The sequence below is a fragment of the Microcaecilia unicolor genome, chromosome 11, assembly GCF_901765095.1.
Source record: "Microcaecilia unicolor chromosome 11, aMicUni1.1, whole genome shotgun sequence".
Lineage (NCBI taxonomy): Eukaryota > Metazoa > Chordata > Amphibia > Gymnophiona > Siphonopidae > Microcaecilia > Microcaecilia unicolor.
This window is the reverse complement of record NC_044041.1, coordinates 187,989,852-188,004,379: the sequence shown is the minus strand read 5'-3', so window position 1 is coordinate 188,004,379 and position 14,528 is coordinate 187,989,852. Positions and strand designations below refer to the sequence as shown.

Sequence of the window (14,528 nt, the reverse complement as noted above, 5' to 3'; positions counted from 1 at the left end):
AGCATTAGAGCGTGCTAATTTTTAGCTTGCGCTAAAAATGCTAGTGCACCTTAGTAAACATGGCCCCTTTTCAGACCCTTTTACAAAGGCGCATTAGGTTCCATGCATATGCAGCATGCACCCAAATGAGACTACCATGAGGCTACCATGCCCCCGGGCAGTAATTTCAGATTTGGAATGCCCATAGCGCCTGGATGATTTATTTATTTATTTCCTCCCACGCGTGCTGTTTCCACCGGTAATCTGCATTTGGTGTGCACTGACCAGTCACCGTGAGTGTAGCATGTAAGCCCTTACTGTTAGATCATAAGTACATAAGTACCGCCATACTGGGAAAAGACCAAGGGTCCATCAAGCCCAGCATCCTGTCTCTGACAGCGGCCAATCCAGGCTTCAAGAACTCGGCAACCCACCCCCCCCCCCCCCCCCCCCAAAAAAAAAAAAAAATTAATAATGTTCAATGGACTTTTCCCTCAGGAATCTGTCCAAACCCCTCTTAAACTCCATAAGGCCAGCTGCTGTCACTACATTCTCCGGCAACGAGTTCCAGAGGCTAACTACACGCTGAGTAAAGAAAACCTTTCTCCTGTTTGTTTTAAATCTACCATATTCTAGCTTCATCTTTTGTCCCCTGGTTCTATTATTGTTTGAAAGTGTAAACAAACGCTTCACATCTGTCCGCTCTACTCCGCTCATTATCTTGTAGACTTCTATCATATCACCCCTCAGCCGCCTTTTCTCCAAGCTGAAGAGCCCTAACCGTCTCAGCCTTTCCTCATAGGGAAGTCGTCCCATCCCCTTTATCATTTTCGTCGCCCTTCTCTGCACCTTTTCTAATTCCTTTGTATCTTTTTTGAGATGCGGCGACCAGAATTGGACAATGGGTGGCATTAAGGGCTCAGGCCGGTTTTGGACGCTCACTGGTTTCAGTTTTACCACATGCCCTTTTCCCGTCCCATTAAAAAAAAAAAAGCCCTTTTTTGCAGATGCGGTAAAAACTGGCCCGGCGTGTGCCCAAAACACATGCTACACTGCCGCAGGCCACTTTTTACGCAGCTTAGTAAAATGATCCCATAATTTGCAAACCACCAAGCCCTGCTAGTCAGATCTGTGCAGTATAGAAAGTTCCAAATAAACAGAAAAATTGTAAACAGAAAACTAATTTGGATAATCCATGGTTTACCGAGGCATTGTTAATACTCAAAAGGAAATGTAGATCACTTGAACAGCAGTGGAGAAAAAAAAAAAAAACAAGAACATGAAATGCATCAGAGTTGGAGGAACAACATTAAGCAGTATAAAAATGCAGTTAGAGAGGCGAAAATTCAATATTATGATAAGAAAGCAAAAGGAAGCAGATAATTCATCTAAGATGCTTTTTAAGATCTATAAGGAATTGTAGATAGAACTTTAAACAAGTCAGAATTAGCAGATAATTTTGCCATTTATTTTCAGTCAAAGTTTAACAACATTCGTAATTCTGTTTTTATCTAACACCCAAGCCTTTGATAAGATCTTAGCTGAACGACAACATGATGAGATGACAGATACACCAACTGATAGAATGTGGGACAAGTTTCTCCCTGTAACTTCCATTATTATTTTGAAGTTTTTAAATCGAGTGGTAAAAAAGGGAAGTTGTTTAGATCTCTGTCCGTATTTCTCTTTGAAATCCTTACCATCTGAAGTATTGCACTGGCTTACTGTGGTAAAGGCGGTTAACTTAGCGGAGTTTTAAAAAGGTTTGGACGGCTTCCTAAAGGAAAAGTCCATTGACCGTTTTTAAGTGGACTTGGGGAAAATCCAGTATTTCTGGGATAAGCAGTATAAAATGTTTTGTACATTTTTGGGATCTTGCCGGGTATCTGTGACCTGGATTGGCCACTGTTGGAAACAGGATGCTGGGCTCAATGGACCTTTGGTCTTTCCCAGTATGGCAATACTTAAGTACTTATGGCTTACGAATTTTATCAACACTGTGTTGAAGGAAGGAGTCTATCCTAATGACATAGCATCTATTGCACTCACCCCAATTCCTAAGAATACCGAAGGAGATCTAAAGCAAGGTGATAATTTTAGACCAGTAGCGAATATTCCCTGGTTGGCTAAATTCCTAGAGTTTGTTGTTCATTATCTATTTACCTCATTTTTGAAGACTTCACGTCCAACCCAACATGGTTTTAGATCGGTGCATAATACAGAGACCACATTGATTGTACTTACAACAGAAATAAGGAGGATATTGGCCAAAGGTAAAGAGGTAGACCTTTTACAATTTGACATTTCAGCAGCATTTAATGCTGTGGACCATAGTTTAATAATGAGTAGGATGAGTGAGATGGGAATAGGTGGATGAGTATTTGCTTGGTTCAAAGCCTTCTTAGGAAACAGACAATATTCTCCCGCAGGGGTCACCTTTGTCCCCCCCCCCCCCCCCCCAATTGTTTAATGTTTATATGAGTCATTTAGGAAGTTATCTGCAAGAAAGGACATCTTTTCATTAACCTACGTAGATGTCATATTTGTATTATGCCCTGTTTGAAACTTATTAATTGATTCTATTCAGATGGTAAAATCTTATATAAAAATAGTCGAGGACTGAGCAAGAACAGATTTTCTTAAGCTAAATACTCAGAAAACAAAACTACTCTGGTTTGGCAAACAGCAAAAAGTTGCTTTAGAAAGTATGGTCCTCCTTTCAGGAACATCTTTATGGTTTGACAGTAAGTCCAGAGTACTGGGGATAATATTAGATTCTAAGCTACCTTATGAACATCATATTGATAACATGGTATTTATTTATTTATTTATTTATTGCATTTGTATCCCACATTTTCCCACCTATTTGCGGGCTCAGTGTGGCTTACAATACATTGTGAATGATGGAAATACAATTTGTTACAGTACGATTATGGGTTACATTGTGAAGAGTTATGGGAAGACAAAGTCAAAGTCAAAACATCATTTGGGGAATAGAACAATTGAATTTAACAATGGGGAAATGATAGGGCGATAAACAGTAACAGGAGAACATTAGGGTATAACAATTTTATCTGTGGGTAGAGTTTTAAGTGTGGTGAAAATACGGGGGAAGAGAATTCAGAAGAGAGTGTATTGATGCATTTCTATTAGTGTGTATGGACTTCATGTGTTTTAGTCCTTGCAATAAATTTTCTCAAAGAGATGAGTTTTCAATAGTTAAAAATGGTAAAAAAGTGCTTCTTTAATTTGCGCAAATTACGGGTAATTAGAGCATCGTTAAATCCAGAAAGTTTTAGGGTTATTGTTCAGGCAGTTCTCTTACCTTTATTGGATTATTGTAATTCATTATACTGCACTATAAGTAAGCAACAGCAGAAGAGATTACAACGTCTACAAAACAGTGGCTTAGCCACGGGTGGGCCTGGGTGGGCCAGGGCCCACCCACTTAGGGTTCAGGCCCACCCAACAGTAGCATATGTTTAGTGGTAGCTGGTGGAGATCCCAAGCTCTATCAGCTGAAGACTTCCCTTTCATGGTAAGCCAAGGTGGAAAGAAGCGTTTTCTCGCCAGCTGAGATATTTTTTTGGTGGTGGTGGTGAAGAACACTTGGTGCCCACCCACTTCTTGTCTAGGCCCACCCAGAATCTGCTGTCTGGCTACGCCCCAAAATACTACTGCAAGACTGATTTTTAGAAAATTTAACTATAGTGAGGTTACTCCTCTTTTTAAAGAATTACATTGATTGAGAACAGAATCTTGTGTTCATTTTAAAATCGCTTGTATGATTTATAAATTTATTCATTTATTTGTAGCATTTGTATCCCACATTTTCCCAACAATTTGCAGGCTCAATGTGGCTTACATTTGCCGTAATGGCGGTTGCCATTTCCGGGTAATAGAATTACAAATGGTAATGTGTTAAGTTGCATACATACATGGTAGCATACATGTAACATAACATACGTGAACAGATCATGGTATAGATATATATCATGTGCATATATATGTTAAGGAAGAATAAATTATAGTAATACATGAACGTTCCTGAGTACGAAATTGGGTTGTATCATTCTTTAGGTCATCGACTATGGAGAGACCATATTCAACATAGAGATTGAAGTGGTTATAAATACCTTTATGGATTAAATTCAGGTATGGAGGCTTATTTTTAAAACATAGATCTGGCTTGAGAAAGTTCAAAAACATTAATACTTGGTTTTTCCCTCAGTGGGATGACTCAGAAATCATTATGGGAGTGTTCTTTTTCTTGTCAGGGTGTAAGAATGTGGAATACTTTATTGGTTGAGATTCGTTTAATTACACCTTCTTTCTTTTTTTAGAAAAGTTCTTTAAAAATACTTATTTTCATTTTATAAATGAGTTTGTATGTTTTAATGACTTTGAATTATAGTTGTTTCTTTAATTTACTGTAACTCTTTCCAGTTAAGAATGTGTTATCTTTTGTAATGGGTGGCAGAGCTGGTGGTTGGGAGGCGGGGCTAGTGTGGGCAGACATATACGGTCTGTGCTGGGGCTGGTGGTTGGGAGGCTGGACTAGTGCTGGGCAGACTTATACGGTCTGTGCCGGGGCTGGTGGTTGGGAGGCGGGGATAGTGCTGGGCAGACTTATAGGGTCTGTGCCAGAGCTGGTGGTTGGGAGGCGGGGTTGGTGGTTGGGAGGCGGGGATAGGGCTGGCCAGACTTATACAGTCTGTGCCAGAGCTGGTGGTTGGGAGGCGGGATTGGTGGTTGGGAGGCGGGGATAGGGCTGGCCAGACTTATATGGTCTGTGCCAGAGCTGGTGGTTGGGAGGCGGGGTTGGTGGTTGGGAGGCGGGGATAGGGCTGGCCAGACTTATACGGTCTGTGCACTGAAGAGGACAGTACAAATAAAAAAGTAGCACATATGAATTTATCTTCTTGGGCAGACTGGATGGACCGTGCAGGTCTTTTTCTGCTGTCATCTACTATGTTACTATGTATGTTACTATGTAATCCACTTTGAATTACTGAGATAAAAGAGGAATATAAGCCACAGAATAGGATAGGATAGAATAGAATAAGTAAATCTAGTTGTGGGATTTTTGGTTTGGAAAGACATTTGTTATTTAATAAGGCATGTGTGGTGGAGCATAAATGTGTACTACAATATAGGATACAAAAGAAGCCACCAAGCTATTGGCACTGGGGAAACATGTTTCATTTGCTGATGATATTGGAAGCCAGAGATGCTGGAGCAACTTTGAACCAGAAGAGGACATTTTTTACGATTGGGAACCCATATCTTCAGGACATCTCACATCGAGCAGGAAGCCTGGTGTTGACTGACTTGAACAATTAGTCCCATGTGCAGTCTGTTTTGGAGCGTCACTCATGGGGAGAGGGGGAGGGAAGGGATTGCGGGGGTTGCGCTTTGGATGGACGTTAGGGAGGTGGTCATAAGAATCCAGGCCTTCTACTATTTCGTTTAGCTTTGTAGAAAAGAAGGGGATTAATGGAGAACAGATGTATAAGTCTGGTGTATGTATTTGATGGCACCTGGGAAGCTTGCCAGGTGCCCTTGGCCTGGATTGGCCGCTGTCGTGGACAGGATGCTGGGCTCAATGGACCCTTGGTCTTTTCCCAGTGTGGCATTACTTATGTACTTATGTATACGTTGTCTGCTCTCTCGCACTTCAATAAAATAGATTTAAAGTTTTATAAAAAAGCTCACATCATGTTTGGGATGTCCCCTTTCAACTCTGCAGCAGTTGTCAGCCTTTTTAGAAATGATTATTGGGCAGGCCAGATGCTGCCCAATAATATTTCAAAATGAGCCAAGCGTTCTTGTAATAAAGCTGCTGTTCAGAAACCCAAAGACTCCTGGAAACGATGGCAGCTGGCAGTCAGTTTAATGCATCAACTTTATGTTTTCTCTTCTTGTGTCACTACCACAAGAAGCAAAGACCAGATACGTAGGACTACAGGAAACGGATGCCCAGGGTACTCGTAACTACTTTGATTGTTGCATCTAATGGAAGCCTACGGCTCTGTACTTCAAAGTTTACTGGTGGAAAAAATATTCAGGCTAGCTGGGTCTTTCAGTCTTACTAACTGTCATGTTCTGTTTCTATAAATGAAGCAGTGCTATGCAACCTCTAGCATTGGCCATTTATTGATTAGATTAAAGAAAGAAATAACCACAGTTGACATCCAACCGTAGCAGGACAGCCATGTACGCCCGACTGTCCAGTGCCAATAACTTACAAAGATGATGTTGGAAGTACACAGCTAGATAACATTTGCACCCAATAGAGTAGCACCCATCAGACCCATGAAGAAGGTCATTGATCCAGACTATAATAATTCCTGTGAAATGTGGCATCCGGTGCAGACAAAACACAACGTGTTGCAATGCAAAATGATATCCAATTGCAAAGGACTTAAGTGCAAAACATATTATTCATCCAACTTCTCCGTTATGGGCAGTCAACTCTGGAACACCTTGCCAAGAACTATTCGAAGAGACAATGACCTTTTACCCTTTCGGAAGCTGCTAAAAACTCACCTCTTTAAGCAAGCCTACACAGATGACCTGACTTAAACTCGAAATCATACCCGGATCAGACTATAAAGACAGAACCTGGAATATGCTCCCCTACTCAATCCTCTCTAAATTCATCTCTATTCCAACCCCTCTCTATTTTGCCTTACTTATAATACGCTACCCAATACTCACCCACCTTCCACTCCCTGCCGCGACTATTCTCCTACCTCACCCATCTCATTTACCCACATCTAATTGACTACCTCTTTTCACTATTTGAAAACTGTATCCATTCTATGTTTATATTGTAAACCTATTATACCATGTAAGCCGCATTGAACCTGCTAATACGTGGGAAAGTGCGGGGTATAAGTGTTACAAAATAAATAAATAAATATGCAGTACAGCATTCAAGTAGCCTTTTAGAAATTATGGGCACAACTCATTAAATGGTACCCAAAATTAGGCGCCGGGAAGATCCACGCTAAGCTACTATTAGGCAAAGGGCATGCAACCTTAGCAGAAATCTCATGACTAACTTTGGCGTGCAACCAATGACACTTGGGTATGTAAATGACCCAATCCTATAACGTTGTTCCTAAATCCTGGGAACACCTCTGACCTGTCCAAGCCCCTTCCATGGCCGTGCCCCCTTTTATTTTTTTTAAATTTTTGTTACATTTGTACCCCGCACTTTCCCACTCATGGCAGGCTCAATGCGGCTTACATATTGTATACAGGTACTTATTTGTACCTGGGGCAATGGAGGGTTAAGTGACTTGCCCAGAGTCACAAGGAGCTGCAGTGGAAATGGAACTCAGTTCCCCAGGATCAAAGTCCACCACCCTAACCACTAGGCCACTCCTCCACTTCAGTTGCGCACTATGAAATGTAGACACGCTGTTACAGAATTGGGCGTGGAGCAGGTCTGTGCATAAGTCACAGTATTGCCAATTAAATGCCTGTCATCACTAATCTTTTATTGTTTTATTTAGATTTTGCTCACACCTTTTTCAGTAGTAGCTGAAGGCGAGTTACATTCAGGTACACTGGATAGTTCTCTGTCGCAGGAGGGCTCATAATCTAAGTTTGTTTAGAAATTCTACATTTCATTTTTTTTTTATTACCTTACTGGTGTCAAGAGATCTCACTCTGGCCCCTTCTGACTCACTGAATGCCTTGTTCATGGCAAACTGGATGGCCAGACCAGTCATGGTGCCCGTTGAGAGGGGCTCAATTTTTTTCACAGCGTGGAGAAGGCTGGCTTTGGTTTTATGGCTGTTCAGTGCAATCTCGTTCTTGACGGAACTGGCATAGTTCAGCACAGCCACCCGGGTGGCATTGGGGCTCATATTTAAGGATTCAATGACCTGCGACAGGAAGGTTTTAACCTGCTCAAACTCAGCGGGACGGACGCTGCGGGAACTGTCAATGATGAACACCAGGTCAGTGGGCTTCGTCCTGCACAGGCCACCTAGAAACGTCAAAGGGGAAATGAGACATGTTAAAATTAACTCAAAGAACATTCACGACAGCATAAAGATTAAAGACCTTCATCAATAAAGAGTTTTTCCTCAGGCCCAGAAAGGGAGAAGTCCCTTTTGAGCAAAGCCTGGTGAGTGCTACAGGGCAGATTATATCTCCATTAGGGAAGAGCATTCATTTGCAGTGACATGGAAAGCGTCAACAACATATACCATGTCATTAAAATGAAAAGAATTAGTAGGAAAAACGTTTTGTGTTTTTCATTTTCCCCTAGTGCATACTCTTTTGAAAGAAGGCTATCTCTTTCTGAAACAAGCAATTGCTAATATTTATTTATTTGTTGCATTTGTATCCCACATTTCCCCACCTATTTGCAGGCTCAATATGGCTTACATTATGCCGTAATGGCGATCGCCATTTCCGGAATGAGAAATACAAAGCGGTCTTGCATTAAAGTTCATAGGTGACAGATCGGATTAAACAGTCAGGTATAAAGAGTTCATTTCCGAATGAAAAATAAAGTGGAATTGTGTTAAAGTTCATTAGAGATTTTTTTTATTTATTTTATTTTTGTTACATTTGTACCCCATGCTTTTCCACTTGTGGCAGGCTCAATGCGGCTTACATGGGGCAATGGAGGGTTAAGTGACTTGCCCAGAGTCACAAGGAGCTGCCTGTGCCTGAGGTGGGAATTGAACTCAGTTCCTCAGGACCAAAGTCCACCACCCTAACCATTAACCACTAGGCCACTCCTAGATGAGGCATTCAAGTGTAGAGAGTTCGGTTTTGTCCAGTTCCGGTATATGTTTCGTTGTCAGGTATTTAGGTTGGATCGTTGTGGTATGCCTTTTTGAACAGGTTGGTTTTTAGTGATTTTTTCGGAAGTTTGTTAGGTCGTGCGTTGTCTTTATGACGTTTGGTAGTGTGTTCCATAGTTGGGTGCTTATGTATGAGAAACTAGATGTATATGTTGATTTATATTTTAGCCCTTTGCAACTGGGGTAGTGGAGATTCAGGAATGTGCGTGCTGACCTTTTTGTGTTGGTAGGTCTATGAGGTCTGACATGTAGGCCGGGGCCTCACCGTGAATAATGTATGGTTTATTAGGTTTGATATTCTGCCATACATGACTGGAAGATCACAGCGCTTTACATGTTAAAAATACACACAAAATTAGGGGGAAAGGAACTACAATATTCTTGGATAGGAAAGATACACAATCACACCAACTGGGGAGAGAAGGCAAGTAAGACAACAGGTAAGACAACAAAAGGAAAAAAGAACAATCTGCAGGGAGAGCTAAAAACAATCAAAAATGGCCTAATCTAGAGAAAAAGCCTTTTTAAAAAGTCATGTCTCCAATAGCGTCCTGAAGGTTTTAAAAGATTGCTCGGCCCAAAGGGGAAGGGGGAAGGAATTCCAGAAAGAAGGGGATACAAAGTGAAAGTACTATGGGATCCTTTTACTAAGGTGTACTGAAACATGGCCTGTGCTAATGTAGGCATGTGTTTTGAACGTGTTCAGATCCATTTTTCAATTTTCAGCTGAAAGGTTGTGCTCCTAAATTTGGTTGGAAATAGGGCACATATTTAAGAGGTTAACATAGGAGCTCAGTATTTTCTGAATATTGGGCTCTGGTGTTCAAAGGTGTGCAGCACAAGTTGAGTAGGCAAACACCACGAAGGTTAGAGGAACATTGGACGCGGATTCAGTTCTTGGACCTGGTTTCTCCTCCTGGTTCTAGGTCAGTTCCCACCTGGACAGTTCCCACCGGACATTCCCCACCACCAATTCCCATCTGGACAATTCCCACCTAGGACAATTCCCCCTGAACCAATTTCCACCGCACCAAAGAGGACAATTTCCACCCATAACCCAAAAAAATACAAAACACAGTAGGACAAGTAATCTCTCTCCCTGTTCTCTTCCAGATCGTTTGGAGGCCCAGCACCCCACTCACCCCCCCCCCCCCCTCAACATTATCTTTTACACATCCCTTTCCACTTCCAGACATGCAGTTTGGGGGGGAGGGGCAATGCCCCCACACCCCCCAAACTAGGTTTCAACCTAATTCAGCTCTCTAAATGACACACTGATTACAATTTCTAATGAATTACTACTCTACCTATCATAAGAGATCTACAACCTATACTCCAGGAAGATGAATTACTGAAAGAGATATTCCCATCCCCACCAGTACTGGCCTTCCGACAACGACCCAACTTAAAACACAAGCTAATCAGAAGTAAACTTCCATCACAGACTGAAAAGGAACAGAAGGGCACACGTCCCTGTAATTTATCCAGTTGCAAACTATGCCAAAATATTTCACAGGACCCCACAGTCATCCACAAAGGAAAGATATTCAACATAAAGGAATCTTTCACTTGCTCATCTTCCAATGTGGTATATATCATTCAGTGTAAAAAATGTAACGAAGGATGCTATATTAGAGAAACAGGCCAGATGCTTAAGACAAGATTCAATTTACATAGACATCAAATGAACAATACAGCCAGTAGGGCCCCCACCCCGGTGGGACAGCACTTCACAGAACCAGGACACTGTACCAGTGATTTCACAGTGAGAATACTGAAAGGTAACTTTAAAACCATACAAGAACGTAAGACCTTTGAAGTCAGAATGATTGAAAATTTTAACACCCAACAGAATGGACTTAACAAGGACCTGGGGTTCCTAGCCCATTATAAACCATAAAGCTGTCTCTGTTGATCACCCCACCCCTCACCTATCCACACCCATCCTGTTAGAATATCAATGATATGCTTTGATGTCCCCATGCATACTTCCTACCCACCCCCATCCTCCCACCCTGTCAGACTGTTATAGTAATGCTTGAATGTTTTCACTTATATACACTGTCAGCTAGCACATTTGCTTATTTCCGATCTGACGAAGAAGGGCAACCTTCGAAAACTAATCAAGAAATGTATTAAGTTATGTCCAATAAAAAAAGGTATCATCTTATTTTCTTTTCCATGTTTTATTTTGTTTGATTTCTATAGATTCTACATGGAATGTTGCTATTCCACTAGCAACATTCCATGTAGAAGTCAGCCCTTGTAGATCACCAATGTGGCCGCGCAGGCTTCTGCTTCTGTGAGTCTGACGTCCTGCACGTACGTGCAGGACGTCAGACTCACAGAAACAGAAGCCTGCGCAGGAATGTTGCTAGTGGAATAGCAACATTCCATGTAGAATGTCCAATAGTAGCAACATTCTATGTAGAATCTCCAATGGTATCTATTTTACTGTCATAGTAATGCTTGAATGTTTTCACTTATATACACTGTCAGCTAGCACATTTGCTTATTTCCGATCTGACGAAGAAGGGCAACCTTCGAAAGCTAATCAAGAAATGTATTAAGTTATGTCCAATAAAAAAGGTATCATCTTATTTTCTTTTCCATGTTTTATTTTGTTTGATTTCTATAGATTCTACATGGAATGTTGCTATTCCACTAGCAACATTCCATGTAGAAGGCTGCGCAGGCTTCTGCTTCTGTGAGTCCGACGTCCTGCACGTACGTGCAGGACGTCAGACTCACAGAAACAGAAGCCTGCGCAGCCTTCTACATGGAATGTTGCTAGTGGAATAGCAACATTCCATGTAGAATCTCCAATAGTAGCAACATTCCATGTAGAATCTCCAATGGTATCTATTTTACTGTCATAGTAATGCTTGAATGTTTTCACTTATATACACTGTCAGCTAGCACATTTGTTTATTTCCGATCTGACGAAGAAGGGCAACCTTCGAAAGCTAATCAAGAAATGTATTAAGTTATGTCCAATAAAAAAGGTATCATCTTATTTTCTTTTCCATGTTTTATTTTGTTTGATTTCTATTGATAACCTTAAGAGTGGACTAACACGGCTACCACACTCCTCTACTCTACCTATGAAAAGTTATTCCACCACACGTCCTCTGTGTACATCCGTATGCTGCTCTAACCTTGTTCCAGATGCCATTAAAATAAAAGTACTGCTAGGACTTATGGGACCTGATACAAGAAAAAAGCTACGGTCAGTAAAAAAAAAAAAAAGGCTAGGGAGGTTGGGAAATGATTGGGGGGGAAAAGTCCTTGGTGGGAATTGTCCCTACTTAAGTGGGAATTGTCCCGGGGGGAATTGTCCTACGTGGGAATTGTCTTGGGGGGAATTGGTGGGTGGGAATTGTCTGGTGGGAACTATCTAGGTGGGAACTCGCCTGATACACTCCTCTCTGGACCTGACAGGGTGGGAATGATAGAGACAAAGCCTTCACAGCCATTGGGGTTAAAGTTAACTGGCTTAATCTTTTCAGCACAGACTGATCCATTCCGGCTTTTACCCTGTGGCATGCAAAGGACTTGCAATTCTTATTTCTCCCAATAAATTTCCTAAGAAAAGGGAGATGACAAATCCCCTGAACTGAGTTAACCTGTCCTGAAAATCCAGACAGAGTCAGGTAGAATTCCTACATGGGGGATCAATTTTAGCCATTGCTCAGTGGCTACACCCAGTGGCCAGACGTAAGATCCACATCAGCCAGTCTGATTTGAGTCCCCTGCCCAAAGATATGACTGTGATGACTGGACTGATGTTGGAGGGGGCTATAATCATAGGAAAGACAGACCATGACTGAACTGACTCAACAAACCCACAGAGTTTTCATGCCTTTGTCAAACCGCATGGCAACCCTCTTTGAAAATGATGAGCACATCCATAACGTTACCATGAAAAGTGATGCCAACTATTCTGAGGTTAAGTGCTCTCAGACTATTAATACCTTTGGCAACTACAAAAAAAAATCACTTGGGAGAGAAAAAAAGGGATAGAACAGCGTAGCCACTTATACCCATAGATTAGTTCATGCTTTGCTGTCATTCTCATTTGTTCACACTTCGGACTTTTTCTGCCATACACATTTGGCTTTGTTCTATGGTCCCAAAGTGTAACCAGAGCAATCCGCATGAGAGACAGATAACCTGCTTGGGCTCCAGGGTGCCGATCCTAGCTCACTAGCTCTTTCTAAGGTTTTCATCTGAGTGTTTATGCAGAGCGATGGAAGCGCATAAAGAAACCAGCTGTTTGGACCCTATTACAAAGGTGCTTTTACCAAGGGAAGGTCTAGAATAGAAATTAATGATCCAGTTACGTTAGAATAGTGGTACCTATTCATCACACACAGTTTTGAAATGTGTGATTGTGCTGGGTCTAATGCAAGAAGATTCAGAAATATTCAGGGTATAAGTTAGGCAAATAATTATGAAAAAAACAATAATAACTTTGATTTATACAGTGCCTTTCATTCAGACAGGATCTCGTTATGCTTCAGAATTTGTACGTTTTTCAAAAATTGCTTATTACTACTGCTGAAAGGGGGAACAGGAGGCAAAATTCCCCGGGCCCGGGCCTCCAAGGGGGGGCCGGCACCGGGGTCTCTCTCTCTCTCTCTCTCCTGCTCCTGACAGGACTCGAGTGATCGCATCCTGACAGGAGCAGGAGAGAGAAAACTCCGGCGTCGTGGCTGGGCCCCCCTTGGAGGCTGGGGAGGACCCAGAGGAGCACCTCCAGCACTGCTTTTCTGCCCCGCTGAGTGACTGCTTTTCCTCTTAGGCACGCATGCTCTCTTTTGAAACCAAGTGTGCAGGGTCAGGCAATCGGCAAAAGAGCAGCACTGGAGAAAGACGTCTTCTGCTGGCGGGGCTTTGGGATCCCCGCCAGCCAGCAAGGTATTTCAATTGCGGCAGTGATTCTGGGGGGGGGGGGCAACAGCAATCTGGGGGGAGACGGCCCTGCCCCGGGCCCGGTTCAGTATCTCGGCGAGCCTGACTATAACTACTTTGAATTTGCATGGTACTGCTAGATGTACTCAGTGCCATACACATAACATAAGAAGCAGTCTCTGCTCCACAGAGCTTATAGGACAGATAACAGGATAAATGAAAGATTGGAAAGTTTCATTTATTATGAGAACTGGCTAAAAATACCATAGGTATAAACATGACAATAAGTGGTTAAGATTGAAAAGCAGCATCAAAAAGGTGAACTTTTAGGCTAGATTTGAATGAGGCATGCCATGGAGAGGTTCAAAGTACACAACAAGAACAGTCCAGAAAAAAAGCACAAAGGGATCTCAAGAATGGAACAAGTGTGCCTTATTGATGACCCGACATGGACCATGTTTTAGCATTACCAAAGCCTGCTTCAGGCATTCACTGTTTTACTCTAGAGCGGACTACTAATATATTGAGCCGCAATATCTATCATTTGAGTAACCACTCATGTACCTAATGTGGCTTGAATTGACCACACCGAAACACGGCCTGTGTCGGGTCATCAATAAAGCACACTTGTTCCATTCTTTTTTTTCTGGACTAGATTTGAATGCGGCCTGACAGGGAGCGTGGAGCATTGACTCAAGAAGTCTATTCAAAGCATATGGCACAGCAAGGTTGAAAGAATGGGGTCTGGAGGTGGTGATGAAGAGAAGGATACAAATAAAGTTGATTACAATTTGTTATACCACC

At 42.0% G+C, this 14,528-nt stretch overlaps 1 protein-coding gene across 2 annotated transcripts in view; it reads right to left on the bottom strand.

Annotated features, from left to right (window-relative positions):
• The window catches only part of MATN1 (matrilin 1), a 50,369-nt gene that overhangs the window by 22,640 nt on the left and 13,201 nt on the right, over positions 1 to 14,528 (bottom strand). For both annotated transcript variants that reach the window (XM_030218689.1, XM_030218690.1), the window contains exon 2: positions 7,635 to 7,981. In XM_030218689.1, coding sequence (XP_030074549.1) covers positions 7,635 to 7,981 — 347 coding nt within the window. The remainder of the gene's footprint in view (positions 1 to 7,634; positions 7,982 to 14,528) is intronic.